The following is a 27,500-nucleotide window of genomic DNA, read 5'->3' on the forward strand; positions in this document are numbered from 1 at the left end:
CTTGGTGGACACAGGTTGCTGGACAATGATTGATTTGAAAAAAGCAAAGGCAGAGAAAATCCAGCTCGGGAAACCCTAACGTTTCAGAAAGCGATTTCATAAAGTAAGCAAACCGCTCAAAGTATCCCTTGGCAACGCCTGTCGCATCCTCAAAGAAGTGCAAGCGTGGGACGACCTAGTTGCTGAAATGGTTCTGGGCCACAAGGACCTCAGGCAGACGGTGATCAGCATCAAGGACTGGTCGATGACCTTCACAAGCGGCAAAGGCAACATCACGCTGCCTTTCCTTAGGAAATGAACATTTTTGTCATGTATTTGTAGTTTAATTGTAATTTCATGTAGTTTGTTCATTAATAAAAGAAAGAAAAAAATATATATATACATAATGTCCCTCTCCTCTCACTTCTTTCTCTTCCTTTCCATCTCCTCTCTCCTCTTTCTTCTCCTTTCCCCTAGAAAGAACAATAATAATTAAAAAAGGAGTATATACTTAAGCAGGTCAAGCTAAGTCAGAATAGTCTGCCAATTTATGAGAGTAATAATAATATACGTCCCAGCTCCTAACTGTGGCAAGTAAAAACAAGAAAGGAGGGCTCATTTACCACCTCTGTAATGTTTTCCACCGGCTGGGGTACTCCAGGAAGACTCTCCGGAAAGGGTAGTGACCACACCAAAGGTCCGGCTGACACTCTTTATTTTGTAATCGACGGGGTTTGAACCCCACACAGGACATACAGTTTTTGATTCGGTTTCACTCGAGATAGATAATAGATTTAGTGAAAAATTAAAACTTAAACAAAAGAAAAAGAATTATAAAAGAAACCTCAGTAAATAAAACAAAACAGCTAATTACATAAAATAAATTCTACTTTTAAGAAATAAAATAAAAGCAAAAGTAAATTCAAAAGTCTCGGGTGAAGTGTGTATACGGTAATAAATTAAAATGTAAAAACGACAAACATAAAAGTATGGGAGGTAACCAGCTGCATATATAAAATGCATTGTAAAAGAGGATGCAAGCAAAGCTTGTTTGTTTTTGAGACGAGGCGAGGATGCGTGAGTCGGGGTGAGGATGCGTGAGTCGGGGTGAGGATGCGTGAGTCGGGGTGAGGATGCGTGAGAGACGGGGTGAGGATGCGTGAGAGACGGGGTGAGGATGCGTGAGAGACGGGGTGAGGATGCGTGAGAGACGGGGTGAGGATGCGTGAGAGACGAGGTGAGGAAGCGTGAGAGACGGGGTGAGGATGCAGGTTGCGGGAGCTGGAGACAGGTTGCAGGTTGTGCAGGAGAAGAGGTTTCCAACCTCACAATATATATAATACATATAAGCGGAGGCGTATAAGGAACAGATAAACCAGGCTTATCGGGAACAGCATCTTTATTGTCAGACGTTTCGGGTGTAAAGGTCGTCACCCATTATCAATGATTAGCTGCAATATCAACACGACATATAACTATGAAGGTCTAGAAACAATATAATAATTCTTAAATTGAATAACATAACATTACTGTGAGAAATAGTTAATTAATATAACATGTACAAAATATACAGAGAATGACGCGAACGCACCTGTCATTTGTCGTTTCCTGTTCCTTGATATTGCAGCCAATCATTGATAATGGGTGACGAACTTTACACCCGAAACGTCTGACAATAAAGATGCTGTTCCCGATAAGCCTGGTTTATCTGTTCCTTATATATTATATGTTATATATATATATATTATATATACATATATATACATATATATATTATAAATATATATATATATATACATATACACACATACGCACGGATATACAAAAACACACATAGGCACGCATATGTATACACACACACGCGCGCGCGCGGAAATTTATGATATATATATATATATATATATATATATATATATATATATATATATATATATATATATATATATATATTTTTTTTTTTTTTTTTTTTTTTTTTTTTTTTTTTTTTTTTTTTTTTTTTTAGATTATTTCTGTACAACAAAATTCCTTAATCTTGAAACAGAACAAGGTCATTGAACCAAAACACAAAAATAAATCTGGTAATAATAATGGTAATAATAATAACATAATCATCATATCCATCATCACTTCTTTTTCTCTCTCTCTCTCTCTCTCTCTCTCTCTCTCTCTCTCTCTCTCTCTCTCTCTCTCTCTCTCTCTCTCTCTCTCTCTCTCTCTCTACTCCTCTTCTCCTCTCTCTCTCTCTCTCTCTCTCTCTCTCTCTCTCTCTCTCTCTCTCTCTCTCTCTCTCTCCTCTCTCTCTCTCTCTTCTCCTCCCCCCCCCCCCCAAGCAACCCATCCGCATCATCCATTCGCAGCGCAAATAGATAACAGCCTCCCCCCCCCCCCAACCCCCAACGAGGTCGAGCTCGGAGCGCAACCGCCCTCGACCCCCCCCTTCCTCCCCCTCCCCCCCCCTCGAACCACAACAAAAATAGGAAGGATCGACGTCGAGGAGAGAGAAAGAAGAAAGAAGAAGAAGAAGAAGAAGAGGAGAGAGAAGGTCCTCGAGAACGAAGGAGAACCAGGAGAAGAGAGAGAAAGAAAAGAGAGACACACAGAGAAGAAGAAGAAGAAGAAGAGGAGGAGGAGAGATTGCTGTGTAGTCTAAGATTCCTGTTGGAAAGGAAGGAAGCAGAGAAGAAGAAGAAGAAGAGAGAGAGAGAGAGGAGTGAGGTCTACGCTCCTGTGGGGTTTTATTTTTGGGAGAGGAATAAGCAGCCGGGGTTATTTGGTGGGGAAGGTGAGGATATTATCATCATTATCATTATTATTATTATTATTATTATTATTAGTAGTAGTAGTAGTAGTTTTATTTTTATTGTTATTGTTTATTGTTTTTATTTTTTTATTTTTTTTATTATTATTTTATCTATTTTATTATTATTTTATTTATTTTTTATTTATCGTTTTTATTGTTTTATTTTTATTGTTATTTATTTTTTTTTATTTTCATTATTATTACTATTATTATTGAGTGTGTGAAGAGGATCGCTGATAAGTTTTGGGTGATTGTGATTTTTGAATTAAACTTTTATTATTATTATTGTTAATATTAGGGGTCGGCTTCCACTTGGGTACATGCAGGGTTTAACAGCATGACTGAAATTATCCGGTATTTTAAGGGACTTAGAATTACACGTCTCGGGTTCCGTGGCAATCTCTCTCCTTCTTTTAAAAGCCTTTGGGAGAGTAAGAAGCATCGAGGCCAGAAGAGAAGAAAAGGTTATAATTACTGAGTGAGGCAAAAATAGATTATATATATATATATACAAGATAAAAAAAAAAAAAAAAAAAAAAAAAAAAAAAAAAAAAAAAAAAAAAAAATTGAGCTCGGAATTAATTTACAGATCAATGGTTTACGAAGTACATGACTTTCTTTTCTTTTTTTGTCGCTATTATTTACGCAGATGGCTTTTAATTGCCAAGGAGTTGATGACTAGGCTTACCTATTAACAACTGTTTATCCCGTTCCTTGAATTTTCGTGGAAAAGTGTTTATTTCTGATACTGTTATTGTTCTTAACATTATTATTAGGTATTATTAACATTATTATTATTGTGATATTACTGTAATCATAGAAATAAAAAATTAAAGTTTTCTTCCCAAGATTTTAATGAAGAGGTTAACAGAGGAGATGAGATAAGCCTAGTAAGTGGCTCCTTGGGGACAGGGTGCTCATAGTATTAACCCTTTGTATGTAATGCCCTCAATTTTTTTCTTTCCTTCTTCTTCTTCTTCTTCTTCTTCTTCTTCTTCTTCTTCTTTCTTCTTTCTTCTTTCTTCTTCTTTCTTCTTTCTTCTTTCTTCTTTCTTCTTCTTTCTTCTTCTTTCTTCTTCTTTCTTCTTCTTTCTTCTTCTTTCTTCTTCATCTTCTTCATCTTCTTCATCTTCTTCTTCTTCTTCTTCTTCTGTTGCACACAGATGGCTCAACAAATGCTTAGCCACCAAGGAGTAAATAAGTAGAAACAAGTGACGAATCTCTCAATTTTGCCATTCCTTGAATAGTCATGAAAATATTTTCTAATGCTTTTATTATTATTATTGACATTCAGGTTATTATAATATTGTGAAAATACGAATAACAATAAAAAATTAAAGAAAGTCTCCAGAAATTCAAGGAAAATGGTTATCTAGTAAAATAAAAAGGATAGGGAATGACTCCTTGGTTACAAGTACTTGTGGAGCCATGTATGCACGAGCAAAATTAATAAACTGAAATATAATGGGCAGGCTATATAAATCAGGCCATCCACAACCATTGAGTAATATGCAATTGAAGGCATACAGTACAGTTCATACAAAATACAGTTATTGTGTGTAGACTTGCTGACCATTACATTAGATTTTCTCTAGCTCAAGACCATCCTATTGCATATAAGTGCACCCTAGTATTGTGTTGTGGCCCGGACAAGCTAGGCACACACGTATTTATGTATGGCATTAATACTTATGTGAGAGTGTTAATAATAATAACTATTATTATTATTGTTATTATTATTATTTTTATTGTTTTTTTTTGTTTCAGAAAGCACAAAAATGAATCGTCGAATATCAACAGCTCTATCAGACTTAGTCTTAGCTTTGTCTGCTGTATGGGGTTTCCGTATGCTGAGTGAGAATCGCACTGCTGACTTCCAGTTTGGGAAATGGTGGTTTATGCTGATGACTATGGCAGCTTCCCTTGGCGTTGCCAGATTTGGAGCATGTAAGGAAATGTCATATGGTAGTGGTATGCATAGCTATTGAAAAAAAGGGATAAATGATGAAAACATTTTGCTATATAGTCCACTAAAGAAATATATCTGTTTTTTATTTAAGTTCATAATAATACACAATTTTAGTAAATTTAGAATTCTGTTTCAGTGTTGCCCAGTTATGAGGCAGGTATTGTGAAATATCACATGGTATTCTCATGGTTGTGCCGAGCTATAGGTGTTCCATGTCTTGCAGCAGAGGTGTGCAAATACTATACATTTACTACAGCTGGACAGGTATGCAGAAAGGACTACAAGATTCTATAAAGGTCCTCCATAAAATAGGTTTAGGAGGTAGCAATTAGCTGGGTTTTTTTAAATAATTATATGAAGCATCGTATTGTATTATTGAATCCTATGCTAAAATGTTCTTTATATGCTTTGAATTTTCCTGCACAAGGGAATATAGGTAGATAGCCTTTGTTTTTTTATTTATTCCAGAAAGATTGTCCTTTTCTCAACTCCAAATGATTCATGCTTATTGGATGCATAGAAATTATATTATTGAGTTTGCTTTTTCTCTTTCCCTGAAATTGCTTCCCCTTGTAGTATATTAACCCGATGTTGCCATGGATAGCATGTACACTTATCCCATGCCCACAGTGATTTAAATTTATTGATTGTTTTTACGCATAGATGGGTCCACAAGTGCTTGGTCACGGGTGTGTCAATCAGTAGTGTGACCTATCACCTATTTATCTATTTCCTTGATTTCCAGGAATGGTTTATTTTGTTTTACATTGATATTAGTATTGTTGATAACACTGTGATAATTATGGCAATAATATTAACTACAACTTTGATGTTTACCCAATGAGTATCGTGCCTGTTTACCCTTTTTCTTGATTTTCTAAAATATCTTACATTTTCTTGTATTGCTGTTACTAATGTCTATAACATTATAGTAATTATAATGTAAGTAATAAAAATAACACCATCAATATTCATAGCATTAGTAAAAAAACGTTTTTCCTGCCAATTCAAGGAAAGGTGAAATCAGGTAAGGTCACAAGGTCTACTAGTTGATTCTTCTGTGACTAAGCACTAGCAGAGCCATCAATGTGCAGAGACATTTCTCTCTCACACACACACACACACACACACACACACACACACACACACACACACACACACACACACACACACACACACACACACACACACACACACACACACACACGCACACACACACACACACACACACACGCACACACACACACACACACACACACACACACACACACACATACACACACACACACACACACACACACAAAGCATTTTCCCAGTAGTATTGAGTTAATGTAAAATACTAAAACTTTTTATTATTTATTTTTTTTCAGGGCTTTTTGTTAAGTGCTGTTGCGACATTCATAACATCTTCACTCCGAAGTAGCTACAAGGAAAAAGTTACGGATCTCATAAATGGATTATCAGTTATCATGATTTTAGTGTTGGGTATAACAGGTGAGTAATAGCATTGTTCTATTTATTTTGTAAACTGAAGAGTCTTTTCTCTTATGCTGAAAATTAGAAAAAATGATGAAATATGTCCTGCCATTAAGGAGCTATCAGACTAGCGCTTCTCCGAATTTATGTTTACATATGAACTTTCCGTATGCAAATGGACTGACCCTGTCAACACCACCAAAGCAGCAAACAAAGAGTCCATGTAAACAAACCCATTGCCATCCAAGTGAGGTCCCAGGAATGACATGATGAGTATTCTCATACATATTGCATTATTTTAAAGAAATATAATTATGACTATTGTATTTAGAGATATTGTAGAGTAATAGATTTGTTTACATTAACTTATGCTATCTAATTTGGTAATAAAAAACATTCAAGTTGTTTAGAAGCTCCGTAGCACAAGCTCAAGATGGAAATTAGTCAGATTGAAAGAGTCTTTATCTGGGAGGCGTTCTGTTCTTTTGCAATATTTGCTGAAAGCCTCAAATTTAGATGGAAACGCAGAAGTTGACAGAAAAAGTGCTAGTGTGATAGGGCCTTTAGGGCAGTGATTTGAATATAAACAGCCTGTGTGAAGTAGCATCAACTTGTAATATTTATTTTGTTTCTCATTCAGTAAAAACTTATAAACAAAGTAAGGTATAGTTGATAAGAAAGTCATAGAAATTAGAGAATTTCATTTTATCACATGCTTTATTAATAAGATATATTAAAATAATTTTCTCCTCATTGTTTACTTACAGGTGGTAATGCGTGTCTCATAATAACTAGCGTTCTTTTCATGCTGTCGGGCATAGTTGGCGTCGAAGGTGATATCGAGTTGCTTAAGTTGCCTCGTGTAGATGTCTTCCACTATATCCTCGTTGGCATTAATTGTTTTGTTGTATGGGGATTTCAAAACTAAATTTATTTTGTTACATATCCCTAGGTCATATTGTGATTTTCAAGACCTCTTAAAAAGTTGTATGCAGTTTTCTTACTTTTTTCCCACAAAACTGTCTAGTCACAAATTTCATGGTTCGCTTTTAATGGAATTCCAAAGGGAACACAGGACCAAGTATTCTTTAGATTGCAGTTTCATTACAAGTAATAGCAAAGTAGGTGAATTCATTGTTATCAATTTTCTTTTTCTTTTTTTCTTTTTTTGGAAAATAGATACATAAACCATTCTTATCAAACACATTGTATTTATGTTTACCTGAGCAGGTTTGCTATTTGAAGTCTGCTCACATCTGCAAAATCATTATAAATTACCCCAATGCCTTGATAACTGCTATGAGGAAATTTGTCCATATTTGAAAAATCTTCAAGCAGTCATTTATATATTTATTTAGTACTTTTTGAAGTTCTAGAAATTCGTAGAACATTAGTACAGAAAAAAAAAATCAACTGTATTGATAAGGGAGTTATTAGTTGACTAGACTTCATGTGAGAATGATTAAAAGAAAATTTGAATATAAAGTGGAAAAATATTTTACGTAATCAATAAATAATTTAGTTTAGAATGCAGAATGAACTTTTCTTGATGATGGTGGGAGGGCAGCATTCATATACATGCCCTGTCCACTGTGATCTTATCTTTTATTTATATATTTTTTCACATATAGATAGCTACAGAACCACTTAGCCATCAAGGAGCCAATTACTGCAGCTCACGTCTCTACCCCATCCCTTGAACTTTTTGGAAAGAACATTTTTTTATTTGTTTTAATTCAAGGGTGAAGAGGTGATGCCAAGTAATTTACTCATTGGGGACTAAGTGCTTGTGAATCCATCTGTGTGTAAACAAAAATTGACAAAATAGAACTAAACAGAACGTTGCTAATACTCATCCCTAATAGATAAAAAATAAGAGAATAGGGTAGGAAAATTGCATGAGATTATCATCTTGTAAATTAAATTAATAACTGTCTAACCTTGTTATAATTTTGTGGTCATAACATTTGAATGTTGAAAGTTTATCTGTTAATTGTTAAGGTTGATGTACAAGCTCTTGATATGAATACTGTTTGGATAATTGTGTGTAGACCCGAATAAATAAACAAAAATATTGTTTTGATTTTTTAGCCTGTATTTCTATTATGGACAAAGAAAATGGACACCAAGTAGTCGAAAAAAAAAAAGTCAGAATTAGAAATTAATTCACAGTATCTTTCATTCAGAAAATTATTTACAATAAATATAGCAGGTCGTGCGTGTGTGTACACGTGTGTGCGTGTGTGCGTGCATGTACACGTGTGTGCGTGTGTGTGTACACGTGTGTGTGCGTGCGTGTACACGTGTGTGTGTGTGTGTGTGTACACGTGTGCGCGCGCGCGCGTGCGTGTGTGTGTGTGTGTGTGTGTGTGTGTATGTGTGTGTGTGTGTGTGTGTGTGTGTGGGTGGGTGGGTGGGTGGGTGGGTGGGTGGGTGGGTGTGGGTGGGTGGGTGGGTGGGTGGGTGGGTGGGTGTGTGGGTGCGTGCGGGTGCGTGCGGGTGCGTGCGTGTGTGTGTGTGTGCCTGCGTGCGTGTGTGTGTGTGTGTGCCTGCGTGCGTGCTGTGTGTGCACATGTGTCAGTGTGTGCACGTGTACGTGTGTGTGTGTATGTATGCATACACACAGCAGCACAAAGGCATGTGCATGTCTGAATCTGCTTATAATCAGAATGAGGATCAAAAGTATACAAATCCATTAAATGTAGTCAAGTTTTATTGAACATTACAGATTCTTCCTGAGAACAAAGAATGAACAAAGCTAGCTGTGGAAATAATGAGAAAGAAAGAAAAAAAAAAGTCACAAAATCACAAACTTTTTTTTTATAATCAAGGTACTGATACACCTGACAGTTTGGTGATAATAATTGGCAGCTGATTATTTGGTGACAATAATTGCTTGACATACATTGTTGTTCAGACAGCCTGCATTCAGCCAGTGATCCCCACCTTCTGAAGTGCATCTTTGGTTTGATGAAAAAGAGAAAGAGTATGGGGAGACAGGCTAGGGTTAAAAGTCATGAGGAATGTGACCTTAAAGAGCACTCCTTTAGATGCTTGACAATAGCGACAATCAAAAGGGGAGGAAGTATGGAATAAATATGTGAATATACACTTCTAGTTAGCTTTTTTTTTTTGCATATTTGTGTGGCATGGGTTTCTTTCAAACCTAAAGTAGTTAACAGTTAAAGTACCTGAATTTGGGAAAGGCAAGGAGAGATAACAGCAGTGCACCTTCCACAGTCTGTCACCTAACCCTGGCTCACCACCACCTCTCCTGTCCCTGGTCCCTTCATTGCTGCCATGCCCCTCTCTCTACGCTCAGCACATTTTGTCTAATTGTATCAATGAATGTCCATAGATCAAGTATAATTTTATTCAGAAACTGACACAGACTTGAGAGAAGAACGATGTGTGTATGCTGAAAAGAATAAGCTGACAGTATATTTCCAGTACCAATCAGGGAAGCAAGGCAGCATCAACCATTAGACATGGAAATAAATGCTATTAGTTTTATACATTTGTTTATCAACCAAACCTGACTATTTTGAGATTAATTATTCACATAGTTTCAATAAATAGTATATGAAAACATGTTCCATTTCAAACAAATAGTAATGGAGACCTTTTAACTTTAAACTTGAAATGCATTATTCTCAAAGACTGAATTTTTGCATTAAAAACACAGATAATCTAATATCTTAACTAAATACTTTGATTTCGAGTAAAATGTTTTTGTAGAGGAACAAAGTTATGAAATTTCACGTCAAATATGCAAACTACTGCAGTAGTCCAATTTTTGTGACATCAAAATGATACACCCCTATTGTACAAGTACATATTTAAATTTTTTGGAAAACTCCCTCCACAAATTTGTTTGTACACCATTTAGCTCTTCACAGCTAAAAATTAATGTCTCTTGAGCAAATATCTTACTCTATGCAATCTTTCTTTAATCCATCACTGCCGGGTAGCAGAGATCCCAGAGCATGATAAAACTCTGGCGATTTCTGGCAACGGCCAGACACTGGGCCCGGGAGTCCACTACATCAGTCTGAATGTCCCACTCCACACACTCTGGCACGTCGCCGTGCGGACAGGCTTACCCCACCGACCAAGCGGTTATGACGCTGGATCATGTGACCCGACAGTGTTGGGTTAAGGAAGTGACTACCAATCTCCTCTTCAACAATGTTTTCATTTTGTTTCCATCCTGAAACTTCAACCTATCATTAAATTTTTTCATGTGTATAAAAATTACAATAGGATTATAACACAGAGACAAGAATAGCACCATTTACCTTATTAAAGGATACAAAAATGAACACATAGCAGAACTACATAGGTAAAGCCTTAAATAGCCAGTCCACATGATAAAGTGGCTTTTGATGTACTGGTGCCTCTACAGTTATATAGAAAAAATTGTACTGGTATAAAATTTTAAAAAGTACAAAACATGTATACAATTTTCTATATCTTACATTAAAAAATATATATAAAAATATGTATCAACACGAACTTTCAGAGAAAATATAATTTTGTGAGAGCAAGTCTTTGACAGCTTTCTTTACTAATTAAACAAACATTTCTATAAATCACCAAGAGCCATAAGAGATTAACCCTTTGCCGACGGGTGGCATGTTCGTACATGCCATGGCATGTCTGGACTATCTGCCAGGGGCATGTACGTACATGCCATGGTGTATGTATGGCCATGCCATGAGTTTTTTTTTGTTACAATTATGGCAAAATAATACTTTTTTACCACTGAAAATGTGATTAAGTAGTTTTTAACACTTTCTCATTTTTCCTATACTGTGCATTTCATAAAGGCTTCTTGGGCTTCCGAGGTTAGCGTAAAAAAGAATTACGCCGTTAATCAACTACATTGGCCAGAGATATTATATAGTATTCATGAAGTGATGATGTAAAACCACGTGAAAATACCAATATGTATTTTTGAAGAAAAATCACTTATTTATAAAAACAGTGAACATAAAAGTATATCTATATGGAAGTGACAATATATACCTGTTGAAACTAAAGGTATCTTATAAAATAACTTGGAAAAAGAAAAAGAAAAAGAAAAAGAAAAAAAAGAAAGAAAAAAAAAAAAAAATAAATAAATCACGGTTTCAACTCCATGATGCCACACACTGCTTATTTTATTCAGACTATAGATCGAATAATGATCAACTATGGAGTCTATATGACAACAAAAATATCCTACAGTCTTGATTTATCAGGAAATATAGCAAATAGAGACCTTGGAAAATAATAATTTTGAAAATACAACATAGGCTCTTAGTATTACGAAGAAACGGTACGGGACGCTGGTATTTGGCATGAGCAGTTGCGCATGCTAGGGTGACGATATAAGCCCCCGGCAGCGAGGCCCGGGCCACTATGAATACTACCCGTCGGGAAAGGGTTAAGAAATGTGCCACAGCACTAACATCAGCTGTATTGGCTTTTTTTCTTTCTTTTCTCATTTTACTATACTGGTATCATCAAAGGTAAAAATATGGCTGATACTTGCATACCCTTCTATTTTACTTACTATGTGATTCAAAACAAAGCCCCATCTTTGTGGCTGGAAACAATAGTTCACTTCTAATACTCAATATTTACCAATGCAGACCAACAGAACCTAGGGAATACTTGCTGGTCAAAAATTACAAAACCGTCCCCATCTCTTATTAATGTATGGGAAATTACACACCTGGGGTAATGCCCTTAAGCGTCACAAATCGGTATGTATTGCATTTTTTAAACAGTTACTTACATCTAGTAAAATTTGTCAGCAACTTCCCAATTCTCATTCAGAAAATGAATAAATAAATTGTAGCATTACACTTTTTATAATAAGAGATAAAATTTCTGTATGAGTATCATCTGGCATATATGTTCATATCAGCACATCTCTGCTAAGGCTATGAATGGAAATATGAAACCATTCCTAAATCTCCCTATAATGCTCTCTTTAATGCCTTAACACCCTCTGCATTAGGTATTATTCATCGAGACACAGGCTTTTCCTGGACAATCTGCCAGGTGTCATCACCTGAAGTGTGAATGAATAGACTTTTTGCCAGCTTCAATTAACAATTTACTGCTTCTCAACTTAAATAAATATCAAACCAATTTAAACATAGATAAATAGAACTATTTAATTAGACCCTGTTTACAAGATTTAAACTCATAATTAGGAATTCTGATAAGCAAATGTTGGTGAAAAAAATGCTTATGACAGACTTTATGACAGGCCACCGCAAATAAAGAAATCTTGGCATGTAGTGGTCTACCTAGGTCAATCTACCTAATGAAAATACTGCCCTCTCATTAACATATACATGAGTAGATATTGGATATATAATCTGATAAACTAAAAACAATAATCACGTGGTTTCTTGCAGTTACCACATCACAGTATCTTATTTTAAAATATAGATCAGCGTAAAATCAGATCACCTATAATACTGGCAGATTAGTATAGTCATATATATCATATATCTAAAAATACTCCTAAAGTTTACTGCAAAACAACAGTACCTATATTATTAGCAATATAAAAAATGTGCTGTGAGATATTTGAGCTTATATAGTTTTTCGGGATATCAAAATGTAAGATATAAATTTAATTACAGCAAAAGCTATTTAATTGTATCCATATGTGCAAGAATACATGCCATGCCCACTGTAATATACATTTAGTTATTGCATTTACACACAGATGGCTCTACAAGTGCTTAGTCACCAAGGAGTCAGTTATCGATCCTACCTATCTCACCTGTTTACCCTTTTCCTTGACTTTTGGAAAAGTTCTTTTTCATTATTTCATTGTCTTGAATGTTACCAAGATTTTAATAACAATTTAATAATCATAACATCAATAACAATAATAATAGTAATGATATCAATTGTATTAATAAGAAAAACACATTTTTCTGCCAAATCAAGGAATGGGGAAATCAGGATCGGTCACTAGGGCCTCCTGAAAGACCCCATGCCAGCTGGGCACATGCAGAGCCATCTGTATGTAACACAATTGGGTTGATGCTCCATGTTACAGAACAGCAGCTCCACTATGTTCTTGTATCACAGGAAATTCGTATAAACAGTATCTGGACAGCACAGAAAATGTGATGTGTGATGTGATTTAATTGTACTTTCAGTTACAGACTGAAAAAATACCCCCTGAAAATTCTTGCACACTAAATTTCAATTTTCTTCCCAGTTATAATACTCTTTCTGCATTACTTATGATTACAATCAATATGGGCGGTTTCTGATTGTTCACCTGTTTATTTCAGTTAATTTTTTTTCTAAACTGATACTACATGAAGAAAAAATATGAAACTTTTAATTGTGCATATTAGAAGAAAAACAGAAACTGAAACAGAGTACCGTGCAACATTTTAATTAATTATTTTTCTTTTTTTCTTTTTTTTGTATTCATAGTGCAGCACTGACCTCCTAGTTTTATTGGAATAATGAATCCAAATTAACTCAAAACACAAATGCTCATAAGCTGAAGATTATTAGGAACTGCTTTCGACAGACAACCAAAACATTTAAAACATGAATAAAAAGAACTAACAACAATCTTTCAACAACAATGAGGATACTTTATAGAGTATTACATAACCAAAACAAATCCCTAAACTTCAATTCACAAAGTTTCTTATGGTTATGTAATGCATACATACTGCCTGGAATGTTATGTTTATACCCCCATATAGTACAAATATCCGTAAAGTTACAGATACCATTTCTTTAAGTTTACATCACTGTCTGGGATGTAATAGCCCTGGCTTCACCTTCCTCTTCTGCGTTATCGTCAACTTCAGGCCTTCTTCTTCTTTGACTCCGTTCCTGGTTACAGATAGACGGTAGTGTTGGGTGGAGAAGGCCGTAGTAGATTCCCATCAGTACAAGGCTCAATAAAAAGGCCGAAAAGTGGAAAACAACACCTGGGAAATGAGAATAGTGTCAGGATATTCTGAAGGTGACTTGGTGCGAAATAAAAATGAGAGAAAGTATGAGGACCCTGAGTAGATATTCCATTCGATGAGATCATTTGAAGTGAAAGACAAAATAAGCAAAAATGAAATTTTACTGGATATAACAAGAAACAATACACACCTGGAATATAGTACCACACACTTGTATCTGCATAAATCAACCAGACAACCACCATTATTGTGTTTTCTATTCCAAATATAGTATAGAAGAAAATGTACTTCTTCTTGGTATCCTCTTCTTTTTCATTAATGAAAACGAATATGTAGATGACACCCAAAATAAAACTGAAATAAAAAATTAATTATCAAAACTTCTAAAACAGGAATATATGGAAAAAGATGTTTAAGTACTGAGAACTATCAGTGAGATTTAGAGATAGAGCTTTAACAGATAAGATCAATGAACTTGATATAATATTCTTAATTCATACAGTAGAGTATGAAGTATTTCTGGGAAATTGAGGTATGTACATATATATATATATACATAATATATATATATATATATATATATATATATATATATATATATATATATATATATATATATATATATATATATATATATATATATACACAAATTAAAACAAAGATATAACAATATCAACATGAGAGAAAGAAAAAAAATCGATGGTGCATCCAGTCATGCACTCAACAGCTTACAAATACATTAACTGCTTTTTAAACATAGTCTGCAGATACTGCATCATCCATTGACACAAATAGTGTAAACTCACCTTAGACCAAGCTCCCCAAGGACTGAATTGCACATTTGCTTCAGTGATTTGCGCACCATGAGCCACGTCACCATGATGAGCCAATGCACCCCGCAGAATATGAATAAAAAGGGTCGGAAGACGGAGGCAAATAGTACCATTGCTGTGACTCGTGCACCTGAAAACGGAGTACAAGGAAAGCTGACAATAAAGAAGAGCTCTCCTAAAGATATAGCTGTAATATGAATGAAAATGTCTTCAGAAAAATTCAACAAAATCTTTAGGAACATTGACGTATTAAGGAAACAACGATCTCTAAAGATATTTGACTTTCATCTGGTGAGTCTGGATATATTATTATTCATTTTCACAACATACACTGCAGATGCTGCATAAAATGAAAAGGATACATATAAAAGGGAAGATAAAAAAAGGAGGAGGAGGAGGAGGAGGAGGAAGAAAGGGGAGATAGAGAAGAAGGAGAAGAGGAAGGAAACGGTGGAGGAAAAGAAATAGAAGAATAATGAAGAGAAGAAGAGGATGGAGAAGACATAGAGAGAAGTAGGAGGGAGAAAGAGAACAAGGACAAGAATAAGAACAAGAAAGAGATATTACTTACTAATACTAAAGAGATGCCAAAGCATTAAGACGAGGGAACCAAGTATTGATATATTTGGCTTTTCCATGCTGGTGAAGCGACTTCCTCGAGCAAAGGCAGTCACTCCCCACGCAAGGCTTACGAGGGAAGTGAAGCATCCAATACAAAGAATATAAACTGAAAATCAGAAATTCATTTTACATTCAATTGCAAATTTATGAAAAATCTTGAATTCATCAACCAATATCTCAATTTTTCCTTGTTTTATTGTCAAAAAAAAAAAGAAAAGGTACAGATATGAAACAACAAGAGATCACCCAGCCCTCTGTGATTTCTAAATGATTTCTAATTGATACTCATATAATAATTACTTTAGATTCTCTTCCCACACATCGAAAAACATTCTATATACATATGGTGGTACAACTGGCCGAAGATATTTGAAGACCTAAAATTATCGTGCTTGGGTTTTATCTGGTAACACTATAAGTGCATTCAAAAAAAAAAAAAATAAATAAATAAATAAAATGACAAAAATAAAATTGGCTGAGCAGACTGTGTCACTCGTATCTAATAAGAAAAAACAAATAAATACGAAAGCATTTCACGTTTAAACTTTTCAAGAACATGTTAAAGCCTCCACCTATACTTTCATTCATGAAATATCAAGTCAAAATGATAATCAGAGTGTAAAGCATCTGCAAATACATGCAACAGATGGCTTTGTCATATAATTTCTATTTATCTTATTTTATTATTATATTTTTTCTATTGGCTGCAAATTTATTTGGCCAGCTGTACAATCTATGTGTCTGTCTATCTATCTCTTTATTTCTCTCTTCCTCTCCCTCCTTCTCTCTTCCTACCCCTCCCCTTACCCCCTCTCTCTTCCTCCCTTTCCCCTACACTCTTTCTTCCTCCTCTTTCCCCCACTTTCTCTCTCTTCCTCCTCTTCTCCAACTTTCTCTCTCTTCCTCCTCCTCCCCTTCTCTCTCTTCCTTATCCTCCCCTTCTCTTTCTTCCTCACCCTCCCCTTCTCTCTTTCTCTCACCCTTCCTTCTCTTTGCCTTATCCTCCCTCTCTCTTCCTCTCTCCCCCACCCCCTCTCTCTTCCTCTCTCCCCCACCCCCTCTCTCTTCCTCTCTCCCCCACCTCCTCTCTCCCCCACCCCCTCTCTCTTCCTCTCTCCCCCACCCCCTCTCTCTCCTCTTCCCCACCTCCTCTCTCCCCCCCCTCCTCTCTCTTCTCTCTCCCCACCCCCTCTCTCTTCCTCTCTCCCCCACTTCCCTCTCTTCCCTCTCCCCCATCTCCTCTCTCTTCCTCTCTCCCACCCCCTCTCTCTTCCTCTCTCCCCCACCCCCTCTCTCTTCCTCTCTCCCCCACCCCCTCTCTCCCCCCCCCCCTCTCTCTTCCTCTCTCCCCCACCCCCTCTCTCTTCCTCTTCCCCCTCCCCTCGTCCTCTCTCCCCCACCCCCTCTCTCTCCTCTCTCCCCCACCCCCTCTCTCTCTTCCTCTCTCTCGTCTCCCCCACCCCCTCTCTTCCTCTCTCCCCCACCCCCTTCTTCCCCTCTCCCACCTCTCTCTTCCTCTCTCCCCACCTCCTCTCTCTTCCTCTCTCCCCACCCCTCTCTCTCCTCTTCCCCCACCCCTCTCTCTTCCTCTCTCCCCCACCTCCTCTCTCTTCCTCTCTCCCCCCCCCTCTCTTCCTCTCTCCCCCACCTCCTCTCTCTCCTCTCTCCCCCACCCCTCTCTCTTCCTCTCTCCCCCCCCTCCTTTTCCTCCCCCCACCCTCTCTCCTCTCCCCCCCCCTTCCTTTTCCTCTCCCCCACCTCCTCTCTCTTCCTCTCTCCCCCACCCTCCTCTCTCTTCCTCTCTCCCCCACCCCCTCTCTCTTCCTCTCTCCCCCACCTCCTCTCTCCCCCACCTCCTCTCTCCCCCACCCCCTCTCTCTTCCTCTCTCCCCCACCTCCTCTCTCTTCCTCTCTCCCCCACCCCCTCTCTCTTCCTCTCTCCCCCACCTCCTCTCTCTTCCTCTCCCTCTCCCTACCCCCCTACCCTCTCTCTCTCTCCTCCTCTCCCTAAAATCTCTCAGAAGCCTCAAAAAACATCAACACTGACACCAATCTGATCCATATTCTGATTTGCGCACAAGGGAGAGGATGTACAGCTGCAGGACAAGCTGTGGCGCTGCCTCCATGAAGCACTCGAACAGCCTAAGGAAAACCGAGTCCCCATCTTCATACAGCATGTAGGTATAGTATTCTATCTGGCGTTTTCTATCTCCCTGCTTCCAGTGCCTGCGACTGATGAGGCCATAATGCAAGGAATCCATATATCTAGAAAATAGATAGAAAAGCAATGCTAAATAATTAAAACATAATACATAAGTGCTACAGTAATACTAGATATAATTACAATGGTTATTAGCACTATCATTTTAGCATTAATCAATACCACCATTACTATTATACATGCTTATTGGTGATAATAACATACAGATATTTAAAGGACTGAGGAAACTGAAAATACAGTGAAAGGAAAAACATTTCATCTGAAGATATTTACATACAACTTGACTGAATACTATAATAAATTTTAGTGGATGTTTAATTTTACATCCATCTCATTAACATATACAATTATGCAAATGCTATACATGGCTTCTAGAAAGTTCTGAAGCACTCAAGCTTACATTTTATCAATGACAATATCTTATCTATCAAGTATCTGTCGGTTTTGGGTGTTGGATCGTTTAAAATCTCTATCTGTGTCACAGCACAGTCAGGAAACACAGCTGTTGCTTCTATGAATACCAAGTGACGTTCATTTCATTGCTGCTTTGAAATCTGTACTGATTCAGGTAAAGGGAAAACAATTGTCTTATCAATATTAAGCATTATTAATACCTTTTGCTGAGAACTGATTTTCCAAAAGTGCTAGAAAAGCCAAGAAATTACTTATTTCTTTGGTATAATACAAAGATACCAATAGAATGTCTAACTTACTTTATATACTGAGGGTTAGTTTTTACACTTACATTTCTTTTCTCATAAGTTTCTTGTTTGTTTTATAAAAAAAGAAAGGGGAGGGCTGTCAGTCATTCTACTCCCTATCTCAGAAACAGGTACTATACCTCTTTCTAACAGTGACTGTATAAGGTACAGTCAGTGGCACTTCCAACCATACATGTCTGAACCTTGTCACCAAATGTTAAATAGTAATGTTGTTTGGTAACCAAATAAAACCTGTGACTGGCTAAGGCACTCTCAGCTTTACCAACATTGCTATTAATGTAACAAGTGGCTAAAATAAAATTGAAACCCTTATGCACATCACACTTACAAGGAAATAACATTATATTGTTATTAAACTGAGAATATGTTAAAAGTATTATATACAAAATGTCATAAACACTGGTATTGCATTTGTCACTAAATTTTCAATGAGATCCATATGAAAGGATAAAACTAATTTTCTATTGTCATTCTAGACTAATTCATAAAATCTTCACGGGGAGGGAGGGATGGAGGGAGGGAGGGAGGGAGGGAGGGAGGGAGGGAGGGAGGGAGGGGGGGAGAGAGAGAGAGAGAGAGAGGAGAGAGAGAGAGAGAGAGAGAGAGAGAGAGAGAGAGAGAGAGAGAGAGAGAGAGAGAGAGAGAGAGAGAGCAGAGAGAGAGAGGAGAGAGCAGAGAGAGAGAGAAGAGAGAGAGAGAGAGAGAGAGAGAGAGGAGAGAGCAGAGAGAGAGAGAGAGAGAGCAGAGAGTGAGAGAGAGAGAGAGAGAGAGAGAGAGAGAGAAGAGAGAGAGAGAGAGAGAGAAGAGAGAGAGAGAGAGAGAGAGAGAGAGAGAGAGAAGAGAAGAGAGAGAGAGAGAGAGAGAGAGAGAGAGAGAGAGAGAGAGAGAGGGGGGGGAGGGGGCAATTAACAACCATTATCCAACCTCTCCAATTTATTTCAGTGAAACAACTGCTAAGTCTAAACAGCATCTACAAGTCACAATGTGTGCATGAAGAAAACATGTTATGCCTGAGCCTTGCAATCACTATAGCAAACATGCAAGATTGATTGATAAACTATTAAAGGTTCCAATAATAATTTTTTGACATGGCACTGATAATAATGGCGATCACTTATATCTGTATATTGTTTACATCTCAAAAGTACTGTAATGTAGTTTGTGCATTTCTTTACCTCTAAATGAAAAATAACAGTATACTGGAAATACCGGTGCTGTTGATATTTTGCATATGGTTCCATCAAGATATTTTGCAGTATAACAACAATATACTATTATTTCCTTATAAATGTGACATAAATAAGTTTCAGTATGATTTTAGCCACTTGCTATATCAATGTCAAGTTATATTTGTATTATCAAAAACTAAAAAGTCTTAGCCAATCTGAAGGCTGGGATGACAGGAAAGACTCACCATGAGTGCACAAGCCTCTTGGAAGCCGATTAGACTAATTTAAAAAGGGGGCTTTTGCATTATTCCCATCGATAAACGAATGTGGAATGTAGTGTCCATGAGCCATGACTGGAAGAGTGCCGGCTTCATGGAGGATGCCACTTCCATGCTTAGCATCCTAGTGTCTGCTGCTGTGACTGGCAATGCAGGTTGTATTACAGAAAATTTAATACTTAAAAAAAAAAAAAAAAAAAAAATGTACTTATTGTTTTTATTCTTGCACTGAGTTATGGACTACCTAGAGAGATGATATAGAGTCTGTGCGAGGAAAACAGTCTTATTACCTTCTGGATAATGTAAATCAAACAATGAACATGGACAAACGGACTTAGGAAAATGGCAAAAATGCAAGAATGGCATAGAACCTTGTCACCACACACAAGTACTCACGTCCACCCAGCATAAAAACCAAGCACCCTTCAGAGTGGCCACTCATGTCAGCCTAATGCTCATATTTTGGGCCATATCCAATGGATTAAAACTAGTAATTTCAGGCTATAATTTTCTTCTGACAATAAGGAGAGTAATTCCCTGGTACTACTAGCTCAGTAGTACCAGGGAATTACTCTCCTTATTGTCATTTTCCTTTAAGATTTTCTTCTGCACATGCATGGCTCCACAAGTACTCGACAACAAAGGAGCCAATTAGTAACAATACTAACAATAGAAAAATTAAAATCTTTCTGAAAATCAAGGAAAAGGGTAAACAGGTGAGCTTGGTACAATACCTGTAACTGAGTCCCTGTTATTTGAATACTTGTGGTACCATCTATGTGTAAAGACAATCAGTAAACAAAAAAGACACAGTAAACACTACATGTGTTCCCTCTATTCTCTCAGCACAAATTACCAATGCTATACTTTTATAACTCAAATCTGACTTTTAAATCCTTGTTCTAATAACATTCATTCCCTAAGGGAAAAAAATAAATAAATAATTCATGCTGGTGGTTTACAGGCTACTCAGTCCCTGCAAATACCAACAGCTTACCTGAGTATAGGGCCAAGCTGCAGAATATGGAACAATATTCGAACCACCCAGCGGGACACTGAGGCTTTAGGCACATTAGCATTGTCTGCATCTTTGACGTACCTGGGAAATAAATCACATATCTATCAGACTGTAGTAATGATGTATCGCTGTATGAATCACATATCTATCAGACTGGAATGATGTATCACTATTCAAAACAAAGGTCTGGCTATCTTAGGAAAGGAAGAGGGGGAGAAAGTACCCACAATACTCACCAGTGTAAGGAAACGCCTGTCATTACAAAGGATGGAACGCAGATGAACACAACTGTAAATGAGAACCAGATGATGTCGTCATCCCGCCAGTGTTTGTAGGCTGTTAAGATATCAAATCCCTGCAATGAATCAAAAACGGAAGAAAGCATTATGTACCATTCATTTAATGAGTTTAATATAATGTTATTACTGAATAACATATGAATATTTGTTACAATATAACATCATTTATAATCTACTTCTGAGAACATTTGATCTCAGTATAAAAAAGATAATTTGCATTCTTAATTATTACAATTGACAAACAACAATTATGAATTTTTTTTTAACCTAACCTTCATTAAACTCTTCAAAATGCAGTAAATAATGCAACATAGGCAAAAGTACAGTCTGAAACGGTTGGCAGAAAACTTTATTTTTTTATATATATTTTTGTCAATGAATTGAAAAGAGGCATACATGGAAAGCCACCGAGATCATAGATCTAGTACTGCTTAACCTCAAGCATGACCACTTCAGTATAGTAAGCCCATGTCAGCTGTAACATTTTGCTGATTTAGCCATGGAGCTTTCTGCATCCACATTTTCTTAATGTTTAATGTTTTAAACAAACAAATGTGCTAGACATCATCAAAGGTCATATAGCACTATGGTAAAGTATTATGGTGGGAGGGGTTTGAAGAAGTTCTTTATTAGAACAAAATGTCTTAGATTTCAATGGTCATATGGCATTTTAAGATAGTATGGTAGTGAAAGGAGTAGAAAGAGGGGGAGTAAGTGAGGTAGGATAGGGACTGATAGAAGGGGGAAAGGTTAAGGAAAAAGGGTGCTTAGATCAAATGGAGGGTATTTATGCATCTGAGGAAGGAGAACAGGCTGTTAAATGAAAAGGTGGGGGATTCAGTGAGGATGTTCGACAGGTTGGGGAAGAGAGGACAAGTAAGGAAAAGTGCAGGTACGGGCTTCAGTAAAGGATAGTAGAATATATGGGACTGAAAGAGGAACATTGCAAGTGGAGCATAGAGGTGGGTTGGAATGTGACATGAGGTACAAATAGGTGAGTCAGGTGTGACCTATTTGTAAACAGGAATGGCAGTTTCCCAGTGTCTGTTCTGGTTGTATGGGGCTGCCCAAGGGGAGATAGAGGATTTTATGGTTTGAAGTTTATTGGGAGTCAAACCTAACCAGAGAGATTGCTAATGGTTATAGGGGAAAGTTTTGCAGTGGAGGTCATAGGAGGTGGCTGATAAGTGTTAAAAGCGGGGTTGGTGAGTTGTGGAGAGGGCGGCAGATCGTGTCAAGGTAGCTGCTTGTTCATTGCCGGGGACCTGACATGGCCGGGTGTCCAGCAAAATTTCACTGCTTTCTGCTGTGTAGACAGATAAAACAACTGTTTTTGTATCTTACTAACTATAGGGTTGACAGGGTGTATGGATTTTATGAGTGATATTGAATTGTGTGTCAGTGAAGATGGTGAAGAACGAAGAAGAGATGGAAGACGCGTTGTAAAGCGAAAAGGATAGCTTATAGTTTTGTTGTAAGGACGCTTGTGTGAGAAGGAAGATTACGGTGAAACCAGTATCTGAGGTGGATTTGGAACCTCCAAACATGGGTACTGGAGGAATGACGAGAGATATATGCAAGAAAATGTGGGAGGAGGATAGAAAGTGGGATGTTTAATTTGGGTGGATCAGGGAGGGAAAGTTTGGGCAGAAAGAAGAAGGGATCGGAGATGGGGAATAGGTGAATGGGAAAGCAGAGCGTCCATACGAACTGGGAAAGGGTACGTAAAAGTGAAGAGGAGAAGGCAGATGGGACAGTTTGCTTGGAGAGGGAAAAATGATCAAAAAGAGCATAGCTTTCTAGAGAGAAAAGAGCACAATAAATAAAGGAATGGTTAGCCTGATTTAGTATATAAGCTCTCAAATGGAGAGGATTGAAAGGTGTCTGGGGCTAAACAGAGGCCGCAATGATGGATTGTGTTGTGTTGAGTGAGAAGGGGGGCAGAAACAAAAGAATATATACGGCAGCTTTAATTAAAGCAGCCAATAATCCTACACTCCACAAGGATTAAAGTAATATGGAGATGGAAGAGTGTTTTGTGGTCTGAACCCCTGGATATATGTGATAGGGTCTGTAAAAGTTGGAGGCAATGACAAGCTTTTTCTTTAACAGAAAGAATATGGGCTCCACAAGACAGTTTGGACTCACCAAGGAACTTGCCTGAAGGGCAGAATTGGAAGGAAGCATCATATAGGAAGAGTGGAGGCTGGGAGCCTATCCATGAACAAGAAAAAAGGTTGGAAAAGGTTTAGAGGTAAAAAATTGAAAGCCGTAGTTGGTAGCCCAAGAAGAGATTGATGTTACTGTCAACTGGAGAAGATGATGGAGAGCTGGTATGGAAGGCCCAGAGGCAAAAATGGCTAGATCACCTACATACTGTGAGGACCAGTTACCTGGTGGTAGAGCTGAAAGTAATCCGTTTACAGCAATGAGAAATAATGTGATGCAGAACACACAGCCTTGTGGGACACCTTTGCCTTGCAGGAAAGAATAGGAGGTATAAGAGACAAATGACACACAAGGTACAATCAGAAGGACTTTATTAAAACACCCACATTTCCACATATACCATGGGAAGATAATTTTTGAGGAATATGGTGCCGCTATGTGGTATCACATGCCTTTTCTAGACCAAAGAAGACAGGTAATACTGAATCACGGAATGCAAATGCTGATGTGATTTGTGTTCCAAAATAAGCAAGAGGATTAGCTGTGTTTCAGCCATAACGAAATTCAAATTGATTTGGAGAGATGAGGCTGCGATATTCAAGGTACCACATTAGCTGGATGTTTAGCATCCTTTCCAGTATCTTGCACAGACAGCTTGTAAGTGGTATGGGACATTAGTCTTAAGGAAGGGTACCTGATTTATTTAGTTTTTGGAAAGGTAGTACAAGGGCTTCTCACTAGTGGGGAGGAAAGTTTCTGGTCGTCCATAAATTAATGAATATTGAAAGAAGGAAGGACAAGGAAAAAGATGGAAGGTGTCATAATATACAGTAATGCATACAGTCTGGGCCTTTGTGAGTGTTGTGGCATGACCCTTATGCATAATAGATTTCAGAAGAAGAGAAAAAGGCATTATAAGATTCTGCAGAGGACAGGGAGAAAGGGATGGGATCCAGCGGCACAGAAAAATGTGGATAACTGTGCAAGGTATAGTGGTTAGTAGGGGAGGTATAACATATGGGGTTTTATGAGGGGAGGGTATGGAGGAGGCAGATTGAGAGTGAGGGAGTTATGCAAAATAAACATTTGAAATCAGTATTAGAGGATGTGTCAGAAAGGTTTCTTGGAGACAGATAATGGATGGGTTGTAAGAAGATGAGGGGGTAAAAGGAATATGTGGAGGACGAGGATGGATGTCATCAGTCACTTTGACTGTCGCCAGAATAGGGGCACAGAAATTGGAGGATGGATGAAAAAGAGGAATTTTCTCTTGAGTTCTGCTTAGGAAGTTTCTAATGTCCTTAAAGGAGTTTCTGGATTTGGGTGGGGACGTTTGGGAGACGAAAGATATTTTTATGAGGAGGAGAAAAGGAGATAGGCATCTGAAAAGTAGAGGATGTAGTTAGGTTAGGTAAGGAGTAGGGAGAGACATAGGAGAGAAGTGGATATTGGAGTATCTGGATTGAGAATGGAAAAAGGATTTGACTGGGAGATAGGGGAAGTAGAGGTGGGAAGTTGAGGAGCAGAAGGTAGTGGTACTGAGGAAGATGTAGAGACTACTTAGTGGAAGGAAGGATGGTATTGGAGTAGGGAGTGATTTTAAAACTTTGTTAGTGTGCTTTCTGTCTGGCTGCTCATAGAATGAAGCCAAGTTTGTATCTGAGAACTGCTACCTCAGACTCAAACCTGTAAGCAGGGAATCCCCAATAAAATACATTATGGGAGCCACCACAACGGTCCTGACCAGGTTGTGCATATAGAGGGCAGCAGGCTGTGGAATTACAGTGCTTTGCAGTATGGCCAAAATGCCATTTGGGTGGCAGCTGATATGGTTTGACAGGGCAAGATTCTCCTCCTATACAGATCTTATGGGAAAGGTCATATCTACAAAAGGTAATCTTGGCAATATTGATGTGGGACATACAGCAGCCTCTGAGGGGAATAGTGTAGCACTGTACTGATACTGCATCATAGTCAGTGATGCAGGCAAGTAGGTTGTCTTCGCAGTCTAACCAATCTTTGACAGACTGGGGGCTCAGCTGGAGATAAGGAAATAGTTCCAGTAAATGTATTAAAGGAGGAGTGGTTTGGGCAGGAATAGGTTTATCAGTGAGGTCAACCAGGGTCGATAGTGCATGGACTTGGGACACAGATGTGACAAGGCCTGAGTGGTAGGGACAACTGCAGAAGGAATCTTTGCCGACTTGTTTCTAGAGGCAGTTGAAAGAGAAGGGTATTATTAGAGTAAGGGTTTGTGAGGGAATCACAAAAAAACAGTCCCATTTGGCTGGGCTAAATAGGGTACAAAAAACGTTTATAGAAGAAGGAATTACAGAGGGGCAAGGATGGGTGGAAGAGGGAGTTGTGTGGAGTGAGATAGTACTGTGAGGACAAAGTCAATAAGGTAGAACAGCTGTAATAATGGAGGAGGAGGTAGAAAATGAAACGACTGTGCAGGTGGGGAGGGTTGGAGGATACTGGGAGTAAGGAAGAGGTATCTTTTGAAGGTGGAGTTATAACCTGGGTACATGATTCGGGATAGGTCAAGTCGACAGCTTGTGTAGATGAGGGGGGTGTAATAGCAGTGTCCAGAGCCATGATCAAAGGAGAGTCAGGGGAGGAGTTAGATTCAGAGAGGCTGGTTGATAAAGGGACAAGTCTCAATGCCACTAATAAGTGTACAAAATCTTCATTACTGGTCATGGTAAGCCTGAAATACGTGGGGAAGATAAAGGTTCCTCAGGGTTCCCATGAGAGGTAAGGGCTATAGAATTTACCAAGGTAATACCATGCACATGGCTCCCTGAGGCTGTTCATGACTGGAACAAAATCGGCCTTTCGTCCTTTCATCACAGTTCTTAAACCTTCGGAATTGGACACGGGAAGGGGTTGGGGAAGATAAGGAAAAGGAAAGTAGGAGAAGAAAAGACCTTGCAAAATTAGTTGAGTCGAGGGCTGAGGTCCAAGGTAGGGGAGATCCCCAGCACTGGACCGGTCTCTGTCTCCCAAGCATCATGATACAGCTGACTATCTACAGCTCAAAAATAGTCTACAACATTGTAAATTTATATGATTTTGACATATGGGCATTATAATTAAATATAATCAACTCTACATGAAACTTATTAGTCTTGTACTTTTATTTCTGTCAAATTTACAATATTATTACTGCCACAGTCAGCAAGTGCATCTAAGGAATCTGATACCTTTAAGTCAGTGATTTGTCATTTTCAAATAAGAGAAAATATCTCTTTTCAACATGAGTTTGTCAGAGAAATTGCCATGTGATCTGAGGTTTACTTTCACATGTAACACTCAGTGATGTGTACTGTACAATGTTATGACTAACAATTAACAACTATTAAATAATATTCATAGGATTAACATTTAGTCTTCCTTAATAATGACATAAGAGATACGACAGGGAGACCGCAAGGTAAAAATGCAAAAAAACTCACCAACAAATATAATTTATATGTACAACATAACTAAAAAAACAGGCCTAAATGCTACTTTTAGTTTATCAGTGTGAATGTCACCAATGCAAACAATTTGCATATTAATCATTCATATGCTGTAATACAAGAGTCAAAAATACAACACAACTGACAATGCTCGATGGATATCACATACTAGACTCTCCTGACCATTTCCTTAACTTAATTTCGTACCTCACAATCTGTTATCGGGGGACGTTAAGATAGTTAAAAGGTTTTGTCCAGGCTCAGTGAAAAAGTGAATGTTGTGAATATAACATGATAGGTCTAGCTTAAATAATTTCAGGTCTAACACAAGAGGTATCTGACCCTGTTCTTCAGCGAGTTGCTTTGATATTTGAAAAACAGAATGCCCTGAGTCTAAATTAGAGACTATTAACATAAATAGTATGTTCATAAGTAGGGACTGAAAGTTGTATTCACATTCCTTTATATTACTAATAGACAGCTAATTGAGAGTATAAAGTATCAGATGTCTAAAGTAATAAATCAGGAAG

General features: G+C 37.8%; 2 protein-coding genes across 2 annotated transcripts in view; one reads left to right on the forward strand and one right to left on the reverse strand.

Annotated features, from left to right (window-relative positions):
* Window positions 1–2,373: 2,373 nt before the first annotated feature.
* Window positions 2,374–8,299, forward strand: LOC119598689. The gene is made up of 5 exons (XM_037948429.1): window positions 2,374–2,761; window positions 4,547–4,726; window positions 4,885–5,012; window positions 6,119–6,242; window positions 6,992–8,299. The coding sequence occupies exons 2-5, from the start codon at window positions 4,558–4,560 to the stop codon at window positions 7,150–7,152; spliced, it is 582 nt and encodes a 193-aa protein (XP_037804357.1). The 5' UTR covers window positions 2,374–2,761; window positions 4,547–4,557; the 3' UTR covers window positions 7,153–8,299.
* A 4,831-nt stretch (window positions 8,300–13,130) lies between these two features.
* Window positions 13,131–27,500, reverse strand: part of LOC119598230 (XK-related protein 6-like) — a 16,279-nt gene continuing 1,909 nt past the window's right edge. The window contains exons 2-8 of the mRNA XM_037947874.1: window positions 21,275–21,393; window positions 21,018–21,119; window positions 17,678–17,895; window positions 15,581–15,736; window positions 14,983–15,139; window positions 14,367–14,530; window positions 13,131–14,194 (exon numbers count right to left, since the gene is read on the reverse strand). Of these exons, the coding sequence (XP_037803802.1) occupies window positions 14,004–14,194; window positions 14,367–14,530; window positions 14,983–15,139; window positions 15,581–15,736; window positions 17,678–17,895; window positions 21,018–21,119; window positions 21,275–21,393 (1,107 nt within the window). The 3' untranslated portion in view covers window positions 13,131–14,003. The remainder of the gene's footprint in view (window positions 14,195–14,366; window positions 14,531–14,982; window positions 15,140–15,580; window positions 15,737–17,677; window positions 17,896–21,017; window positions 21,120–21,274; window positions 21,394–27,500) is intronic.

This window comes from Penaeus monodon, chromosome 41 (genome assembly GCF_015228065.2).
Source record: "Penaeus monodon isolate SGIC_2016 chromosome 41, NSTDA_Pmon_1, whole genome shotgun sequence".
Classification (NCBI taxonomy): domain Eukaryota; kingdom Metazoa; phylum Arthropoda; class Malacostraca; order Decapoda; family Penaeidae; genus Penaeus; species Penaeus monodon.

What these genes read in the sequence shown, in the direction of transcription:
- LOC119598689 (XM_037948429.1), top strand. Translation starts at nt 4,558, where the DNA reads ATGAATCGTCGAATATCAACAGCTCTATCAGACTTAGTCTTAGCTTTG. An exon ending in CGTTGCCAGATTTGGAGCAT is followed by an intron (nt 4,727 to 4,884) that starts GTAAGGAAATGT and finishes ATTCTGTTTCAG; the next exon opens with TGTTGCCCAGTTATGAGGCA. An exon ending in TTTAGTGTTGGGTATAACAG is followed by an intron (nt 6,243 to 6,991) that starts GTGAGTAATAGC and finishes GTTTACTTACAG; the next exon opens with GTGGTAATGCGTGTCTCATA.